This window comes from Callospermophilus lateralis, chromosome 4, assembly GCF_048772815.1.
Source record: "Callospermophilus lateralis isolate mCalLat2 chromosome 4, mCalLat2.hap1, whole genome shotgun sequence".
NCBI classification, from domain to species: Eukaryota; Metazoa; Chordata; class Mammalia; order Rodentia; family Sciuridae; genus Callospermophilus; species Callospermophilus lateralis.
The window spans coordinates 123,571,763-123,594,043 of record NC_135308.1 but is presented as its reverse complement, the minus strand read 5'-3'; the positions used below and the strand labels follow the sequence as shown (position 1 = coordinate 123,594,043).

At 34.6% G+C, this 22,281-nt stretch overlaps 1 protein-coding gene across 1 annotated transcript in view; it reads right to left on the bottom strand.

Annotated features, from left to right (window-relative positions):
• Trhde (thyrotropin releasing hormone degrading enzyme) overlaps window positions 1–22,281 on the bottom strand; it is a 382,015-nt gene that overhangs the window by 93,906 nt on the left and 265,828 nt on the right. The window contains exon 7 of the mRNA XM_076853121.1: window positions 16,670–16,735. Coding sequence (XP_076709236.1) covers window positions 16,670–16,735 — 66 coding nt within the window. The remainder of the gene's footprint in view (window positions 1–16,669; window positions 16,736–22,281) is intronic.

Sequence of the window (22,281 nt, the reverse complement as noted above, 5' to 3'; positions counted from 1 at the left end):
CACAGTAGTTACTCAGTATATGTATATGATTTGTCTTTATGCCTATGCCTATCTGTTAATAACTGACAACGTAGTGATTGAAGGTGTCCTATATTCATCAAACTTACCCAAAGTTTCATATTTAGATACTAATATAGGATATGATTCATTATTTCCATGCATATCTGTCAGATATATAACTTGACTTGATATATGCAATTGCATTTGAGGTCATCAAAAACTTGTGAACTATTGAGACCACTTTTGTTTGACTTCTTTTGCTACCAAGTGACATGGCTCATAACATTTAATCTACTAAAGCCAATGGGACTAATAGACAAGGGGGAAAGTAAAGAGAGTGAGCTGAGGAAGTAAAGCACTATTATCTTTTAAAATTTACATGGAAATAATTATAGAGTACTTGTTCTCCTTTTAATGCGTCCTTTAACATGCTAGGACTCTTGTAATCACTTAGATGGCTTATTTCTTGGGACATGGATGGAAGATTCCATATAATAGTATAGACTGATTTAAAGTGTTTAGCTGCAAGTAGCAAAAGTATCCAGAAGAGATTTACATTTAAATAGCAATATTGGATGAGTGTGGTGTGCATGCCTGTAATCCCAGCAACTTGGGAGACTTAAGAAGGAAGATTGCAAGTTTGAGGCCAGCCTCAGCAATTCAGCAAGAACCTGTCTCAAAGTAAAAAATAAAAAAGGGTTGGGGATATGGCTCAGTGGTTAAGCACCTCTGAGTTCAATCCCTGTTATCAAAACAAATTAATGAATAAATAAATAAGCAAAATTTATTCTTTTCTATTATAAATGAGTAGGACAGAGATGCAGTCACTCACTCTCCTTTGGAATGATTTTGATCCCAACCTTATATATGTTTTAACTTCATCCTCAGATTTGTGGCTAGATGGTAGCAGCAATCCCAAGCATCACATTCAAACATGACTTGAATGTTTGAAGAATGTACAGAAGAAAACACATAATTTCTTTGTGAGAATCTCTTTCCAATTATCAGGAAAATTTCCCCTTAAAACCTTCTGTGAACTCATCCCCTACAATTTGCATTTGTCAAAAATGCATCAAGTGCTTCAGCATAAACCTGTTACTGCAGCTTAAGACAGTGTTGCTTTGGGCTATACTCAAGGGAAGACATAGTCCTCTGAAGCATATGGCTATTCCAAAGAGGGTGAGAACCTGGAAAAAATCAGATTTCTAATCAGCTAATAATTAGAAATTAGAAATTCAGCTAATACAAAGGAGGGGAAACTAGCTCTAGTTAGGCCACAGCAGGTCTCTCCAATGATACTGGGGACAGGAATCTGGGCCCCACTGATGCTGGGAAGCAGGTTGCCCTCTACTCATACCACTAGTCTGGAAAATGCCAAGTAAATTCAAGCATTGATTTTTTTCTGACTATGTGACATGAAGGCTGAAGCAAAGGGTTGAAATATTGTTGCTTTCTATCAAGAATAATTATACCTCCAAAGATTTGTAGTGAGTGTTTGTCATTTTTTGGCTTTCCAGCATTTAAACTCTTTTTTATATACTAGCAATAACTCATTATGGGATGTGGGAGGAAGGCAAGGACTCTACCTCCCACCATTGCTATGGAAGGAACAAAATACTAAATACTCCCTCTTCATTTTTCCTGGCAGCAAAGAATGGGTGTGTGCCCTGGCCTCAGACAAGAGGATACTTCCTCCTAGGACTATGAATTCTAAAGAAGTAATGCAGAAAGTCAGAAAACCTGAAAGATTATTCCCAGTGATACAATGATGGCTACACTAATGGCAAAATGGAACCAGCCACTACTGTGGCACACCAATCCTGACTGGCTTTCTTGATTCAAGTCTTGTACCGTCTGTTGTGTAATCTTAATTCTCCAGCTTTCCCAGTGATTCTATGGATTACCTATATCCCTCCAAAAAATTCCTTTCTGCTTAACTCAGCTAGAGTTTGCTTCTGTTGCTTGCAACCCTAAATTCTGACAGATATAAAACCAATGGGTGATATAAACAATCAGGACAGTTGAAAATGATCTTGATGATCCATAGAAAGGAAAGTAGAAACTATCTCTTATGCCTTATACAAAATAAAAGCCAAAGACATAAAGTTCTATTTAGTAAATGTACTAGGCTTTCATTATATTAGAAACAGTAGGTATGGGGCTTATGAGAGGTTGTTATGGTTTAGATGTGAGGTGTCCTTTCCAAAGCTCATGTGTGAGACAATGCAAAAAAAGGTTAGAGGTGAAATGGTTTGGTTATGAGAGCTTTAACTAATCAGTGCATTAATCCATGGATGGGGATTAACTAGTTGGTAACTGTAAACAGGTAGGGAGGGTGTGGCTAGAAAAGGTAGGTCAGTGGGGGTGTGCCTTTGGGGTACATATTTTGTCCCTGGTGAACAGAGCTCTCTCCCTCTGATTCCTTGTTGCCATGTCCTGAACTGCAGTCCTCTGCCATACCCACCTGCCATGATGTTCTGCTTCCCCTTGGGCCAGAGCTATGGAGTAAGCTGTCTATAGACTGAGACCTCTGAAACTATGAACTCCAAATAAACTTTTCCTCCTCAAAAAATTGTTCAGCAATGAAAAAGTAAAGCAGATGTATATTTAAATTAAAAAAAAACAAAGAGAGGTAAGAAAATTAGATAAGTAGGGTTAAAACTGAAATGAAATACAGAAAGTTCCATATTTAGGGGTACAAATAGTATTACAACACAATAAGATTAAAACTATATAAAACTTTTGTCTTAGACTTATAAAGCAGGGGCTTTTGAAGTGGAAAAAGGAAACTCTAGACCTAAATATTTGTAAATACGTGCATTGTTAGAGTAAGGTGATATTAAAGGGATGAATAAACAACAACCAAAAAAAAAAAAAACAGTAGATTTAAAATGCCAGATCACAGCAACATCATACAAGAGTTATATCAAACACCCATCTGAAGTCTGACCCATGCACTTCAGACCCGACTTAGAGAAACAAAAGCAAAGTGACTAAAACAGTTATGGATGACAAACTAAAACAAAGAAGGCTAGACTGTACACCAAGATAGTTATTTTGATTATTTTCAAAACCAGCAGGAAATTAGGAGATAAGTAGAAATGAACAGCAAAATATTGAGAAAGCCTTCTAAGAGAATAAAAGGAATCTTCAAACTTTAATTCTGTTAGAGAATCAAAGAGAAGAAGGTACAAATTATAATTTCAACCTTTCTTTGTTATTACAGTAAGTTTTTAAGAAGAAAATCCAGTATAATAGCAAACAACCATTACCAAACTTTCGGGGTACTACAATTTCAAGCCACCAGAAACAGTTTAGAGAAAGAGAAAGAGGCAGGGACAAGATGACAGTTGAGAAAGAAACCTATTTGAAGAAATCTAAGAACAACAGTTGAAAATGCAATTATCATTGTTTGTATGCCATTCTGATTCTGACTTTAAAAAGTATGTTTACCCTAAATTCACCTTCAGAAATGGTTTGATTAGATATGGGAGTATTCAGATATTTCTCTAAGCACAAAAAGGCATTTTACATGTTTTAAAAATCCATTACCCCCCTTAATGAATGTAAATTTTGTAAAACTCAGTATAATTTCTTAAGAGGTTGCTAAATATAGCAGAAAATCAGAAAATTTTAAGTCAAAACAATCTGCTAGCCTATAAAACGTTTTTTGTCATGTTTGTTTTAAATTATAGACAATGGCATATCCTCACATCAGTTTTGTTTTAAAATGTTTCTTGTGTAGTAATTATAGATCAAGCCACCAATGCCTCAACATGTAGGCACGTAACCAGAGTCATAATATTGCCACTACTAGATTTGTACTTCACTGTAGAACAACCTGACAAGGTCCCACACCTGTCAGCAAAATAGGGTGGATATAATAGTCTATAGGGGTGTTTCAGGGTACTAAAATATCCCCACCTCTCACTTGTCCTGCAAGCCTGAAATATTACTGAGACATAAAATGAATCTATTGATAAAACTGAAGTTTGTGAATTGCTTTTTTCCAAATGCTCTGATAAAGGACTTTGATCACTATAAGCTCATAAAATAGATAAATTCTATTCTGGCTGGTAAAAATGCACTGCCTTGTGTAAATCAAGATGCCCACTGCTTATAAATATGTACACAGAATTCCCCTCTCCCACCTCCTTTCTCTGTCCTGGTCTTGGTGACCAGTTGAGAAGGAACTGTAATTTAGCTTAGTAAAAACAGTGCATGTATTAAAAAGAACAAGGTAAGAATCCAGCATGATCCTTACCAATCATGTGATCTTGAGGAAAGTAGCAATTGTTTCTAAATCTTAATTTCTTCAGCTGTAAAATGTAGATAATATAGTACCTGATAAGAGAATGCACAGAAGATGCCATACAACAAATAAAACACTTAAAAAATGCTTGCCAAACAAAGAATCAAAGAAACTTTGGTTATTTTAATAGCATGCTCAATGGAAGAAAAAAAAAAAAGGTTTAGATCAACATATTTTTCTTCAATCTTCTCTCCAAGAGAAGTCAGAGTATTCTAAAGGTCAAGTATAGGCCCTAAACTGAAAGAAGAATGTGCTTTGAAGAAAACAGGAAAAGAAAGGAGAGGGGAGGAAACAAAGGGAAGGGAGGGAATGGGTGACCTTAGAAGACTTCTTTCCAACTCTGGGAAAGGAAAGGGTCTTGGATGGATCCTCAGGTTGTGGGGGTCTCATACCCTATTTTCCACAGAGTTCTACTGAACTCACAAGACCACTGATGCTCATGGAATATAAACATTAATTAGTCTCATCAGCACAAAACAAAATTGCCCAAGTCATCACTAAAGCAGTAAAGAAACTAACCTTCAAGTGACCAGAAAGACTTAGAAAAGATAATTATCAAACTCAAGAAATATGTGTTATCTCTACTTCTTTCCCACTGACTAATCAATGCCCTTAAATGAAACTGTGTATCAGTGTGGATGAGACCAAGGACTCTTTATCTTATGCTTTGGACAGAAAAGATCCTGGGTATGCTCTCATATGAATGGGCACAACAGAAGGGGACTTCATAAAGATAGTTTATATTTCCCATTGTTCAGAAGCCTGAGAGATTCTTTCTTTCTCTTTTTTTAGAGAGAGAGAATTTTAATATTTATTTTTTAGTTTTCAGCGGACACAATATCTTTGTTTGTATGTGGTGCTGAGGATGAACCTGGGCCCCACGCATGCCAGGCGAGCGCGCTACCGCTTGAGCCACATCTCCAGCCCAAAGAGATTCTTTTACACAGTGTTAAAATCATACATAATACTTTGTTAATATAGTACACTATGTACTGTTATTATTAACAGCAGATATTTTTTCTATCATTCCCATCTTCACTTCCCTGATTATCCAGGGATAATATTCCCTGATTATCCAGGATAATATAATAATATTATTATATTTCATAGTTCATCTTCATCAATTTCTGGCAAATATCTTCATTTCTTTTGTAGCCCAGTTGTTTGATTAAACTGTCTTCATAAAAACCCTAGCCCTGAATGAATCCAAGCGTTTGTCTTCTCCAAACCTGCACTCATATAGCTAAGCATCACAACAGAATATCATGCAACTGAGAAGCTTAGCTTTATTAAAAGTTCATTTCATCATCATCAAACTCAAATAGGTACTCAAAGCTCTCAGGCTTTCCCTTCCTACCTCTCCTAGTCTTTAACCTACAAACCTCGTCACCTCCCACTCTCACTCAATTTGCATTCAGCTACTCACCTTGTCTCTAGAAACAATGAAAAAAAAATAGAAGTCATCAGAAAAGACTTCCCTCATTTTCCCGATTTCCAAATTTACTGGAAAGATGTCTTCCCTTAAAGGCAAATCCTTTCATCTTTCCCGGGACCAATATTCCAGAGGCGCCTTTTACTCCTCAAATATTATCACACTCATCTTCTCCTGAAGCTTTCTCTGACCCCCAAAAACCAGTACAGCTAGCTCTTATCTTGAAAAACAAAAATCACCCTTTGCCCTTATTCCCCTACAAGTCCAAACCCCATTTCTCAGATATCCTTCTTTGACAAATTTGATTAAACTTTATTCTGCATACTCTAGCTTGTCTGCCATGTTTCTGTTTTACTGGAAACCAGTAAGTTTTCAGGCTGCCAGAAGAAACAATTTTCAGTCTTCATCCTACTTCACCTCACGGTTGCATTTAACCCTGTTGGCCAACTTATTCTTGGAAGGAGCTTTTCTTTTGGTACTAGTGACAGATGAGGTCTTTGTTATTCTGCCCACTTCTGGCTATTTCATCTGGTTCTCTCCCATAGGCCCCTCTCTTCCTATCAATAACCAATAATCACATCTTTTAGGACTTGCTCCCAAGCCCTCAACTCAGAAATTCAGAACCATTCTTGACTGCCTTCCTTCTGCACTTCTCACATGACACACTTTAACCAATCTATAGATTCTATCTTCAAAAACTCTTGCAAATCCATTTATTCCTCTGTATGTCTTCTTACTGTTTTAAACCTCCATAACATCTCATCTGAATATAAAGAAATTTATCTTCCTTACTTTTAACCCAAATCCTCTTTTGATATGTTGGCTACCTAATTCCCAGTGTTATCACAATTAGCCTGAGAACTATTTTAAATATAAGTAGAACCATGTGATATCCATTCTAAAAATGTTTAATAGCATCGTACCACACACAGAACAAAGAGGAAAATTAACACAGTCTACTTGGGCATACCATAATTGGCTGCACCCACCTCCATACTTCATCTAGCTTTTCCCAGTTTGTCCACATGTTCAATTTTTTTCAGTCCTTTTCACAAGCTCTTTGCTCTTTCTGGAATCTCCTTCCACCCTACCCCTTTATTATCCTTCAGTCCTTGGTTTACATGTCTTCTCAATTCCCTTAACAACTCATCTAAAGCTGCTCCAACCTACACACTCATCACGCTGTCTTAGAGTATCCTATTTTTTCCTTCCTAGCACTTATCACATTAAAGATACGTACACTTTTTTCCTATTTTGTGTCTCCTTTATTCTATTATACGATTCATGAGAACAGGGGATCTATTTCCTGTACACAACATGCCCTGGATACTTGGCACTTATCACGGCGTGAGACTTAGAGAAAGTGGCTAATAAAGATGTGCAGAAATGACTGGATGTGTCTGATGGGTGACCAACGTGGACTGCAGACATAAAACTAAGCAAGGCTTGTACAAGAAGAGAAATCCTTGACTTGGTTTATTAACACAAAGAGTTAAGAAAGTACTTTAACACTTTAAGTGGAGTCCGCATCTGAATTAAAAAAAAAAAAAATCTGTCAAATAACCATAGAGAGAGACCTTGAACGGGAAAAAAAAAAGGTAAATATAGGAAACAGATTGCAAAAGAAAAATCAGATTCAGTATAATAAATGGACACCACCATTTCCCTGTGTCATGCTAGCTTGGAGAGCTCTCTTCCACAGACTAAAATACACTTTGGAAACCGAAATGAAAGTTTCAATGCATCTGCATTTTTTAAAGCCAGGTTCCAAATATGTAACTGAGAATAAATTTTTGCAACATTCTTCTTAAGCCACTATTTTGTAACATGTAGCTTTTCATAAAATTATTAGATATAAGAAATCATGAGGGGATTTTTATAATAAAGGTATTATAGCTCATTATTTTTATTTTATAACTATTTTTACATGTTATGTAAAAGATAGTAAGATCTTAATTTTGAAATAAGTGAAAACCAGTAAGAAATGTTATAAGGGAATAAGTAAAAAGAGTGAAGTGTAACAAAGAATACATATAAATTTTTTTCAACCTTATTGGTGATAAAAATATATACACTGAAATAGCAATGAGATACTCTTTTTCATTCTTAATTAGTAAGAAACTTATTTTGAAAATGTATAATACCCAAAGTCATTTGATTATGGTATAATAAAAAGAGAACTTCCAGACTTTTACTTCTAGCATTAGATACTGACTTAACATTTTGAAGGAAAGATTGATAATAAGAAATGAATTGAAAAGGTCATCAAAATATAAGGGGAAAATTTATCATTTAATGCTTATTGGAGTATCATTTAAAAAAAAATTGGAAAGCAATTAAATGTTCACAGACAGGAACATAACTTAAAGTATTATGGTACATCTATGTCATGCTACTAGTATTAAGCTATATAATAGTATCATTAAGCAATTATAAAAATATTAGTAAGAATAAAATACTCCCAATTGAGGATTTTTTTTGGCATCAAAACTTGTAACATTGCCAAATAGATGGTCCTAGACTATTATATGCACTTTCCAAAACAGATAACATAGGAGAAAAAATAAAATTTAAAAATGAAGAAAATTGCTTATGGGGTAGCTACACAGGCTAGAGGAATGTCTCTAAAGAAGTTTACTGTACTTATTAACTAGCAATCTACCCAAATGATAAATGTCTATAAAGTATTATTGGCAGTTTGAGATAGGTAAATCCAGGTATGTGTATTTACAGAACAGACACATTCACATAAATACAATATACAAATATATGCATCCATCCAACTACATGTGTCTAATAATTTCACAGATAATTTTAAAATTAAAAGATGAAAAACATAATTTTGTCCTGTCAACTTGATTAGGTAAAATACATAATGTATTTAGTCCTTAACTAGCAAGTAAAGATTAACTAATAAATGCAAAATTGGAAGGCCTACAAATAAGTAGGTAAATATTATCATAGGGTATTGATTGATTACACTAAATTATTACTCAGTGATAACCTCTTTCTACTTATAACATATCTAAATCTGCACAGCATTCTCAGAGAAACATGAAGACAACTGAGCAAAACTACCTATGATCAACAGTTTCAGATTAAGCACAATTCAGTTACCACCTGTTAAATGCACAACACTCTCACTTCAGAAATAAATTACCTTTGAAACACTGTTGAATTATTTCATTTTAATTTATTTTAAAACCTATATGCAAGGAATCAAAAGCTCTCTTGCAAACATAAGACTGAGGTTTTCAAATAAAAACCTGAGTACACATGTTAACATATAACAGCTCACTGGAACACAAGTTATCGAGTATGTTGCTGCTAATAATAATCCCTGTGGCTTTGTGCCTGTCATTACCTTCAGGCTATCAGAATTTTATGAGCACAAACCAATAGTAATGATATTTCCTTTTTGCTTTTTATCCACACCTCATTGCCTTACATCGATTTGCATAAGCAATTTCCACCCTGATAATTGGAGCCAAACATCTTGTTGTAGGTTACCTTATGGAAAAGAGCAGTTAAATACTAATTAAGAGAAATCTTTCTTTATTCAACCATATTTTAGATGATGCTGAATTACCCTCTCTGGTTGAGCAGGAAGGTGACTCACATTCTGACAGGAATTTCAGGGTTGGAGTTTATAGCAAGCTTAATAATGATATTTCATCATAATTTCAATTCCCCGATGTTGACTCATAACAATATGAAGAATGGTACTTCTAGGTTCAAATCATTAAAACAATATTGTTTTATTTGAAAAGAAAAAGCAATAGTACTATGTACTAATTATATTTTTAATAGCTACTGAACCAATCAATGTTATCGGAGGACTTCATAATTATAGCTTTATTTTATATTTCCAGAAAAATCAGAGGAAAAAAAGGGTAATTAAGGAGATTACAAAAAAGTAGGAAGAAATAAGAAAGATCCAAGTCATATAATAAAAAAATTTATTGAAAAGCAGTACCTGAATTACTTAATTTTAAAATAAGCCTATAATACTTAGATAGAATCAGGATTAAAATTATAGGACTATAACCTAAATTATAAAACAAGGTAAAAGACATAGTTCCTAAAACCAGGTATAGTGGTATACCTCTGAAGTCCCAGCTACTCTAGAGGCTAAGTTCAAAAGTTGAAGATGAGCCTAGGAAATCTAGGAAGACCTGTCTTAAAAATGAAAGAAAGAAAGAAAAAGAATGAAACAGAGAAATCTAGGCTAATTTATTGATCATATGCATATTTAACGATAAGTATCGTTAAACATGGGTGTAAAATAATGTATGTGCACTAAACAATAAGATTCTTAGAAATTGAAAAATGCAAAATTTGCCAAAAGATGCTAGAAGTGGGCAGTATTTATTGAAGGAGGAATTTAAAGGAAACACTTACAGAAGCAAGAAAAATTTCAAGAGGATATGTAAAATCACCAAGAATTTCTAGAGAGACAGAATAAAATAAGAAGGGCAAAAATGAAGCATCCTTATACACCAGGTACTGTACAGAAAAGAAAATTCAACAACATCAGAAACTGGAGTTTCTCCAAGTAAAAGAGAGGACAGAAATGAGGTCACACTGCATGTATTTCACTCCAGTGTGCCATCAGAGAGAACTCCACTTGTGCTGTGGCAATATAATGAAAAAAAAAAAAAAAAAACACTTTAGAATACTGTAAATACTAAAGAGACATGGAGTCCCAAATGGTCTTACTAGCTTGTCCTTAGAAGATGACCTTGTAAGGAATCTGGAGATGATCATATCACAGACAAAAAAGATGTGTTGAAGGTAAGAATTACATTTGATTTTAAAAGTGAAACTTGAGCTTGTGTGAAAGAGAGTTTTTGGTTACTGCTGATCTGCTTATTGCATTTCTCACTGACTCTATTTAAGTCCCCATAGGTAATGTATCATGCAGTTGTTTTCTTAGTCATCATTACTTACTGAAATCATGACTAAGAGAAAATCCTGGCCTGGGAAAACAGGTAAGCTTACTTTCCAGATGTTACCTAGAGATGGTCCTAAATCAAAAGCAGTTTAGACAAACTGCTGCTCAGATCTTCTGCCTATTCTTACCATATTCCAGGAAGACCAGCAAATGGGGGAGGTAGAATGAGCAGTCCATATTTGAGATCCTGCAAACCAAAGCCTGAAATTCTTAAGTTAATCAAAAAGCAAAACAATTATACACAATTGTAAGCTCCCTCCATTTTTTCTCTAACTTATTATTTTACAGTCATAACAAGAAATTTTTAAAATTTTAGATGTATCCCTGGTACATATTCACCCTGACATAACTAAATCAACTGATTCAAAGAGGAGACTAGACATTATAGAGCATCAACAACTGAACTACAGTTAGGAAGCGAGTAAAATATGCTCATTTGTTGGATTTTCCTTATTTATCCTTTCACATAACTTTTTTTTAAAAAAAATTAGTTGTAGCTCTACACAATACCTTTATTTTATTTATTTTATGTGGTACTAAGGATTGAACCTAGGCGAGCGCTGTACTGCTAAGCCACAACCCCAGCCCCCTGTCACATACCTTAATAGTTACAAAACTATTAAAATGAGTTGAAAACATTCTGGTAGAGAAGGATCACATGGTTTTAATATAAACAGAGGAAGAGACAAATCAAAGATTAAGTAGTTTTTAAATCTCCATATGGCAACCTATAAAATAATGCAACTAATGTTTAATCAATAGAATAAAGACATCTATAGCTTAAGTGTGTTTAAATTAGCAATCCACCCACTAGTCCCTTCACTCTCATTCATTGGATGGGCTGGAAGCCTGGAAGCTATATCTCCTGTAATTTGTTGCTAGTTAAGTCCTAGTTTAAATTCTATAAAATGAAAACATATGTAAGAGATAGGGAAGGTGGTAAAGAAGGAGGAGACCTCATTGCTCAGGCAGCAGAGTCCAGAGACGTTGGCCTTGGCAGAAGACAGTTGAGACATGGCCAGTGGTCCAGGTGTACTGTAGGTAGTTAAGAATGTGGGTATTACTTCTTGTGATACCCAAATTTCCTAATTTTCTGAAAGCTTCTCATACCCACTCTTCCCCAGTTTTAAGAAATTTATATACCCAATGTTGAATTCCCTTCTACTGTGATTCAATTTTGCTACTGAATGACATATTGGAAGTGATTCCAGACCTTTAGAAATGGTTATCTACAAAACTCTGCCTATCTTAATTAGATGTAAAGGGGATAATATTGATATAGATAACAGGGTCATAGTAATTCAGGGTTTTCAGGGACAAAACCATTTCTTAAATTATCATCAAAAGTTTCCTAACCTGAAGAATAGTTTTGGGGAAAATAGATGACTGTTTCAATAGAAGCTTATGGCAGAACAGAATCTTTGAGAAGACTGGAAATTTCTCACTGAATTCTAGAAATTACAAAAGGAAGTGCTTTAAATTCTCAGTTGAAGGCATAGGTAGGGACTAGCAATCTTTTAGGACTATGGTAACAGTCTTGAATCTCTTATAGATTTAGAATTAATATATCTGAAAAACAGACTCACATTTAAAATGCTGAGTGGCAAAATGATAGCTCAAGTAATTTTCCTGGATTTTCTGGATCTTTTATGTGAAAGGGTATACACTGGGAAAGCACAGGACGATGAGAAATGAACCCAGGCCTTTAAAGTCTAAATTCCACTAAGCCTCCCTTGACATCAAAAACAGATCTTCTTGTCACTGAAAAAGTGAAGTTCTCCTTGTTTGTCCCTTGGAATGACACTCACCAAGGGAGATGACACCTGTCCTCAAGACCAACAACCAGTACATGTCAATACTATCCTAGTGTCGGTAGAGTCAATTCCAGATTTCGGGAGTGTAAGCAGAATTCTCACCTTAGGAATCATAACATATGCACCAAAAATTGCCAATAAATATCAGAAAGTCTTTAAGTAAACGTTGTCTGAGACAACTGTAGTTTCATCATAAAAACTTTTAAGTATTTGTTATGGTTTGGGTGTGAGGTGACCCTCAAAAGGTCGTGTGTGAGGCAATGCAAGAAAAGTTCAGAGAAGAAATGATTGGGTTGTAGGAACCTTAACCCAATCAGTGAATTAATCACCTAATGGGATTAATTGAGTGGTAATTGACAGCTGGCAGGATGTGGCTGGAGGAGTGGGGCATTGGGGTGTGGCCTTGGGGAATATATTTGTATCTGGCAAGTGAGGATGTTTCTTTCTGCTTTCTGATCACCATGTGAGCTGCTTCCCTTTGCCTCACTCTTCCACCATGATGTCCTGCCTCACCTTGAGCCCCAAGGAATGGAACCAGCCACTTAAGGACAGAGACCTCTGAAACCATGAAAAAAAACCCCTTTCTTCCCCTACAATTGTTCTGGTTGAGTCTTTTAGTCACAGCAGCCAAAACAAACAAACAAACAAAAAAAAACTGACTAAAACAGTATGAGAGACAAATATGAAAATAAATTAATATTCCAAGTCATTTCCTAACAATGACATAATGAATCATATTACTAGCAAAAACTCTTTGTGACAACAAATCCTGGTCTGATTTGACTACTATCATAGTACTGCATACATTGAAGCCCATACAGTCTTAATATTCAGATGGTTACTTAAAGATTCAAGAACAGGGAATCACTTACTCTTGCTCATCTAGTTTATAATTTTCTCATCAAATTAAAAAACAATCCCAAATTAAAGATATCCATCCCAAATTGTCTAACTAGTAAACACATTAAATAAATTCTGAGAATGGAAAGATGGCAAGATTCCTGGAGTCTTAATCTTGCATTTTATAACCATCAAGCAAGAGGCCAAGAGAGACTTAGTGGCTTGTGAAAGGCCCAGCATTAATTAGAAGTAGAAAGGAAAATTATTTTCCCCAATTATTCTATTGCCTCAAGGTTCCCAAAATATGTCTGCTATTATTTAGTAAAAAAGATTATGCAGACAGTAGATATGTAGAGTTTGATAAAATACAATTACTTTTATGTTTTAAAAATACATTATTTATGAGTGGCACACACAATCAACACAGAAGAGTTCAAGTTCGACTCATTCCAAGTTCCACAATTTAAATATTAAAACTGAAGCACATTTATTTGTGGTATAAAGGATTAATTTTTATGTATGTGTATACATTGTATTTACAAAAAAAGTTTGGGGATAATTTATTTTTTAAGAAAAAATGCAAGACTGAACCATTTAAGTAATAACTAAACAAAAATGTGTTGAGAACCCCAGTGCAAAGAAAGTTGTGATTCTTCATATGGAATTATTCTCTAGGGTTTCTAATAGCTTATCCAGTGTGTTATATGATGATTAGAAACAAGCATTCTCAAAAATTCTCTAGGGTTCCTGTGTTCTGAGGAATATATGATTGACTTGAAATTTAAAATATATACTGCATACAAAGTACATAAAAATATGAAATACAGTTGAATCTATATTCAGATATTTTATAAATAAGGTATGAATAAATAAGCTAGCCCAGAAACCTACTTCCTCCCTCTTTTATATGTATGATATATGTATTTGTAAACAATATTTGCCTGGTTCCCAAACAATCTTATGATGGGTCATAAAGATACACAAAATTTCAGGACAACAAGAATTTTAGGTGGAAATTCATCCAGAAAAAAACTGCCATGACATTATTTGTATTTATGGGCTAATGTCTGAGCACAGGAGGAGGAAGAGGAGGAAGAGGAGGAGGAGGAGGAGGAGGGTAAAGAAGGGAAAAAGGAAAGAAGGAAGAAAATAAATGTGATAAAGGAGGAAGGAAACATATATGAAACACACACTATTTGCAGTTTGGGATTCCCTATTCCTATAAGTATCCAATCCTGGGTCTGTTTGCAAATAATAAACTTCCATTTGTCAACACAGAAATAACCATGGCTAATGTAGAAACAATTAATAGATTTTCCAGCAGAGGTAAGTACTGACAACCCAGATTAGCTCTTTCAACCACTTGTAAACCAAGATTCCCCAGGGCCTTGTGGATGGGAAGCGCATTAATATCAACTCTGTGACCACTCAGCACTATGACATGAAGTGTCTGTTCAGGAGGTCATCTCCAAAATGTACCCCATATATCTTCATGCACAAGAGATGATAATTTATCACCTAGACATAGGGATCTACTGTAAACTAATCCAAACTGCTGATGATACACTAAATCAGTTTGAGTGATGAGTATAAATAAAGCTGCAAGCAAAGTACTGAAGGATACAGATCTATCTGATCAATGAGATGTCACAAGGCAAATGAAATGCAATGTTGACAAACATAGAGTCCCTCGGTTGAAAATTAACCAAATCAAGTATCAGAGCATAAAGGCACACATTAATACAAGCTTCAAATGGAAGTTTAATGGAAGTTGGAGGGTATATTCTAACTGTTTCAGATACAACTGAACAAATTGGAGCACAGAAAAAGGATGCATTAAAAATGATATATTCTACATACCATAGAAAGTACGACAGGATGAGGGAAAATGTTGCAAAACAATAATCCTTTCCAAATAATATAACTATAGTTATTCAATCTGCTGAGCAAATCCATACACACAGATGGAAAAAAAAACAATAAAAATTGTATACAGAAAATGATTTCACATCAACTTGCTGCCAGGAAATCAAATTCAATTTGTGCTGCCCTTATGAAAGCTTAGATATTTTCTGAAACTGTCATGCTACAACTTCAATGGGGAAAAACAAAGGAGTAGGGATAAGGAAGGACATTCCTCCAGATAGTTGATATTCATGGAGGGCACTCCTTGAGAAAGAAAGGTTTTCCCAACTATGTGATCAGAATAGTGCCTTTAGCACTCGGCAAGTAAGTTCAATGGATTCAGCTATTCTGAAGGTGTCCCTGATGGAAGGAGCTGATTAAAGTAAATTTCAACCCCTGCCGAAACAAATGTGTAAAAATATTTTCAACAGAAAATGATTCCTCAAAAAAATTTATATATTTTTCTTTGTTGCATTAAGTATGTGTAGTTTGTCATAACATATTTAACTCTTGCTTTGTATTTTATCTCCCAGTTTATTTTGGGTAAAGATAGAATTATATGACTAAAATATGACCTGATCCCAGATGTAGTTTATTTAAATTTCAAAATGAAAAGTGTACTAAGAACAGATAAGATTGATTGCTCTCTCTGTCTTAGCATAATTGTATTTCAGGTGAACATCAATTTACTTTAAAGGACACTTCTAAGTAGTAGAATGCATCATAAATAATTCATCAATCACAGCTACCAGGAACATGATTTACTCCAGCAGATTCACTGGGAAAAAGTTCCATTTTCCTATATTTGTATGTGTTTAAAGAGTTTCATAATTTTCCTCTTATAAGAATTCATTTTTTTATTACAAACTATAAAATGCAGATCATAAAACTGATTTTTCTCTTCTTAAAATTGTATTTTATAATTGAAATAAAAATATTAAATTAGCAATGGAACAAATGAAAACTTATGTATGCCAACAGTAAAATAGCAATAGTATCACAGGGATGTCCCCAAGAGTTTCTCAAATATATATATATATACTTATTAAAGGTTAACATACTTTGTTTTTATATTATATAAACCTTTAAATGAAAAAAAAAAGAATGGTAGTTTTCTGAAAGTCTTATTTATATTGTCTAATGTCTGATATATATGAAATCACTTCAATTTAAAAAATGCAAATTAAATATTCTAAATAATATCAGGGTTCAAGTTTTGTTAACTGAAATTGTGAATATTCTATCTGCAACCAGTGTCTGTCATACAGAAAGACACTGCTTACTTTAAGATTCTGCATTAGCTTCAGCAATTTTTTATTACCAATTTCCTAAACTGTGAAATATTCTAAAACAAATATATTGACAAGGAAAAATGTAAAAGAAAATATAAAGTAGCAAATAAAAAGACTTACTTGCAAGCCCCTCTGGAAAACTGAATGGCCCATAAAATTAGCCAGCATTCTAATTAAAGCAGCACCCTGTAAGAAAGAGAATTAAAAAGAAAAAAATTCAACCAAGTATGATTTAACAATGTCATGTATCAACCAAAAGTAGTTTTTTTTTTCATTCATTCTATTCTATTTTTAAAAATATTTAACAAGAAAATCCTGGAAACACTTTCTCAGTTAGAGATAATAATAGCATTTTTTTTTCTTTTTGCTTTATGGATCTAAAAATTTTGTGGGTGTAAAACCTACAACTGCCAAGTAGAAGTCTCTTGGACAGAACATTTTAGTCAATAATAGGCTGAGGCTGTAATTCAGGAGAAATTAACAATTTATTGAATATTGTATATAACAAAGTTAATAAAACATGGTTCTCAAACTCATAATCTGGTAATGGAAAGATACCTATGTTCATAAATATTCATATTATAATATAGCTTTGGAGTAACATAGGTAATTATTGTCTCCTGACTCAACCAAGAATAATTTAGTTATAGAAATAGAAAGCAGAGACTACCATGCAAATCTCACTGCCTAGGTTCAAACCACAGTTCTTCCACACACCATTTTCACTCAGGAAAGTTATTTAACATCTCTGTTCTCACATTTTTTTTCTCTTACAATGTATAGGTAATAATATTCCTATTTAATGTGGTTGTTCTGGAGCTTAAATTAGTAAATATATGTAAAGCAGTTCAAACCAGGTCTGAAAAATGCTAAGTAGAAAGATGAGCTAGTGCTATTATTTCAAACTGTCTAATAATTTGAATCCTTGCCTATTACTTTTAGAAGCTGGATTTAGCCATATATACCCATATATAAGCAAAAGATATGTGATCAATATTAATATTTAGAATAATAAAAGAAAATCCTAACTTTAAACAGCCTACATAACCTTCAGAACCATTTCCGTAATATTATAAAAATATATTAGTATAAAAAGGTAGACATGTAATCAATATGAAACATTCTAATAAGTGTTTCTTAAACCTCAACGATCACAATCTGTATGTAAAATATACAGAAGCCTTCAAGAAGATATTTCAGTTCACACCAAGTTGTTCCAACTATGGAGCAGTAGATTATAAGCAGCACAAATTTAAATGTAATGATAATGGGTTTGGAGGGGATTCCTTTATGAACTCACATCCTACTTCATGCTCATTACAAATGCACACATGTGGTAACTTCTTTTTTACAAGGTGTCTCTTTTTGAAACTTTTTTTGATTTACATGTATTAATTGTACATAGTCATGGGGTACAGGGTGATATTCCAACAGGTGCATATTTACAGTGCAGTGATCAAAGGTGTCTCCTTATCACAAAGGAATCATAATAAGACTCCTGTATAGACTCATCCAGTCTGGGACCACACAGCTGCAGTCAATCCAAAAATACCACAATGAATTTCCATTGTTCATTACTAAAATCATCTCCTATAGTTTTGGGCCGTTAATACAATGTAAGACTCAAAGTCCATGAATCAATCACCATTAAGGCTATGTCTCAAAAAAAATTCAATCACCACCAAATGATGAGGTAGAAAACCACGGAGTTTTAATGCCTTTCCTGATATTTTTTTTCTTCCCACACCTTTTAAAATTCCTTACACTTCTTCTTGTACCTTCTGCACACTTGTGTAAGTCTAGAAAACATAAGCATTTATGATTCAATCTGGGGACAGGGTTAGAAATCCCTTTAGAACTTATCAGCTCTGCTCCTTGAATTTCTTTGACAAGCTCTCCTCCTATCCATTTTCTGATCTAATCTACCCACCCTGAGGGTAGAAACTGTCAATTCTTCTGCAACTCTAACCCTTGCCACCAGGGGAGTGAGATTTAGAATCTCAAGCAGCCAACTCAAATTTTCCTTCAGAACAGAATAGCCATCTTCAGATGATTTAAGTGTTCCCCTCTAGGTAATGATGACTCGGTCTCTGGTCTCTTGTCAGGCTATAAAAACTATCAATTTGGCATGGTCTAATGACAAAAGAATACCTTCTAATCATAAAGAATGGACCAATATTCCTGTCTGAGTTAAGCTGAGCAGGGTGCTAACAGGAAATAAAACCTAGAAATACAATCAATATTCAAAAGTTATAGAACATTACTGAACTCCTTAATATTATTACATTGTATAATTCAACTAACATGTAGGAAATGTGTTGCTCACTTGAACATTTTAATGTTCTCTGGAGCAGCATACACTTGTCCATACTTAACCAATCTTTTTTTTTTTTTTTAATGGAAGCTCAATTTTTAAATCCCTCTTTTATAGCAGCTCATAGAGAGATGAGCTAACTGTCAACATTTAGCCAACACATACTAAGTACCTACTATGCAGGGGTTATCACAAAGATCACAGCATATAACGTAGGCATAGCTCATTACAAACTGTCTAAAAAGGAAATGCTGAATCTCCTTTCATTACATATTTTAAAAATTTGCTCATTGAGCTAACATTGTTTACAATACTGCAGCTTATCCTCACTTGTCCAAGTAAGGCAGCCTGTATAGCTTTATGGGAAGTAGATATATTATCTCTGCAAGGTTTTCTAAATTTTGAGACTAGTCAAGAAAACCCAATACAATGTTTGCAAAACTAAGGTTCAGAGAGATACTAGAATAATTAACTGCTTTGCTTAAGGTTTCAGAAAGAATATTCCACAAAAAAGTATACTTATAAAGCTATTTGTCATTTAGTAACTTCTGCATTTAAAATGCCTTCTTCATATAAGTTCCTATTTTTTTTAATTTTACATTGTAATGCACAATTAGTCTCAGAGACAGCAATACTGGCATCACCTCTTCCTGTGCCTGACTCAGAGGAAGTGTTCTGTGAATACAGTAAACAAATGAGAAACAGAAATTATCCGTTAGCATAGCAATTACTCAGTACTCTTGGAGACTACGTGTTCAGCCAGGATATAAGTTTATTACCTCTTTGGTTTACTTTAGTGATAAATAATCACTCTTGAAGAGAGGGAGATCTACTCAACTAATTTATTTCTTTAATATATGCTTATTGAGTAAGGTCAGTGTCCCTGTAGAATATAAATAGGAATGGTTCAATTTTCTATCCTCAAGAACTCAAAACCTCATAAGTGAGAAGAGACTGAAAGCAATATAAGATGAATGTCATAGGAAAGAAAATGTCCTGCTATGTTCTGAAGTGGGAGAGGTTACACCTGGAGAGATGAAGGGTCTAAAGAGGGAGCATTTGTGTTGGACCTGGAAGGATAATCAGAGAGCATTTGCCTGGTATTTTAGGAAAGGCCTTTGCATGGTCAGGCAGGTGTGGAAGGAAAAGACAAGGAAGAGTATACAGAGGACACAAACATGAAACTAGATGGTGGCAGATGAGATGGAAAATAAGACGGGGGTAGCTCTTACATAAGTTTGAGTACCGGGACTAAGGAATTTGGAAAAATGATGAAAATAAAAAATCAGGACTTAAATATGATGCATCAGGAAGGAAGTAAAATAACCAAAAGCACTGAGAGCAATGAGGACTAAATCCAGAGTTAGGTTTAGTAAATAAAACAAAGATCAGTTTGAATCTAAAGCCTGAGTGATAGGCAAATGATATTAACAGATACATGTAATTCAGAGGAAAGTGCTTATTAGGTGAATATGATAATATTCATTTCAAAAATGTGCCATTTGAGGAGCAGGTCTAACCAGTGAAGGGAATGCAAACATTAAAATCAAAATCAGAGGAATATTATGATTAAAGGCATAAGAGGGGATTGCTGTGATGCAATCACCAGGAGAACCTAACCTATCAGTCCATCCTAACATAAATGAACTGGGTGATAACTGTAGGCAGGTGGGGTCTGGCTGTGATTGGGGGCATGCTCTGGAAAGGTGCATCTTCCTCGTGGCCCTTCCCCCATTTCTCTGCTTCTTGGCTGCCATGAATAAATCGTGTTCCTCTACTATACCCTCTGCCATGATGTTCTTTTTGCCTCCCCTTGGGCCCAGAGTACTTGACTTGACTATCTATGACTGAGACCTCTGAAACCATGAGCCTAAAAAATTTTTACTCCTTTAAGTAGTTCTTGTCAGGTATTTTGGTCACAGTGATGTAAAACTGACTAATACAGAAAGAAAGAAAGAAAAAGCTAGAAGCATGTTCACACGAGGCTCATTTTTTTTTTTTTTAATACAGGAGAAAATTCTGTGCAATTAAAGATCATCCAGTGGAGATACAGTCCATGGACACATAAGATCAAGAGAGTTGCTGGAGCAAGATCCAGGGATATCTAAGAAGAAAATTTAGGTTATTATTGGAAAAGAATAAGGACAGTCTTCTTTGAGACAAAACTAAGGCAGAAAAAAGGGGAATAAGGATAAATAAGAAGTTTTGAAGTACAAAGTATAGAAGTTAAAGAAATATATTGTACAGAATAGACTGTAAGCTCCATCCAGGTGGAAACTTGGTCTGTCTGATCAACCTTATAGACACACCACCCAAAGCAGCTCCTGGAACATTGTTTTTTCTAAAAAAAAAAAAATACCAGATGATTGATGGCCTGTCACTTCCCAATAACATGAAAGTGGTCCTGAGATTACATTCATTGGAAAGAGTTGAACTAGGTTTGAAATAACTAAAGGGAAAAGGTAATAAGAAGTAAAAATGAAAAAAAATGTGGAAATGTGTAGAAAATCCATAAACCCTAGTAAAAATTATTAATGATGTATCTGCCATTCATGAAGCAACAATTCATACTATATTCACAATATCATAAGGAAAATTATATCTTTATTTGTTTTATCAGAAAAATTGAGGTCTAAAAGATTTTATTATTTATTGAAATTGACCCAGGTAGAAAGCAATGGGGTCAGAATTAGAGACCCACTTATATACAATTTTAAGTCCATAGTCTTAACCAATGTAGGTTATGTTCTTGTGATCCCAAATCAAAATAGTCACATGGCTTTTTCTAAAAACATTGGACATAACAATAACAGAACAAAGGATTTCTTAGAGTTACTCAAATTGAATCAGTAGCATGCTTACAGATGAAGGGAAAGCTAGTTCAATGAGACATGGTTGAAATGTCAAACCAATATTTCCAGAGTTGGGAATGAGACAGAAGACATAGATGAGCTACTAGAGTAGAATGTGTTTATGGGCTAAGGTACAGAAAGCTAGTTTAGCATATGTTCAGTGAAAACAGAAGGCTACCAAAGTTGAAAACTGAGAGTTTTGTCAAATGCTGTATGTGGATGTGGCAGGGGTAAAAATATGCTATTCAGATTTCCTACATCTGCTCCCTCCATCTTCATTCCCACCAGGATGACCACAGGTTCCTTAGCATACTCCCAGCCCATGGCTGAGAAGGACAGGCTAAGAGAGGTGAGCCTATTCCAGGGAAGGAGGAAACTCCTGCAATGGGCACCTTGAGCAGAGGAGTCCCCCTTGGTCTGGATGAATGTCTCTTGCAATAGCTCTGCAATCTGAAATTCTTCCATCCCAATGCCCCTTCTTTCCTCTCTCTTTGCATTGGCTATCACCTGCAATGTGGTCTTCCAGCCTTCTCCAGTTCCTATAACAAGTATATCTTTATATACCA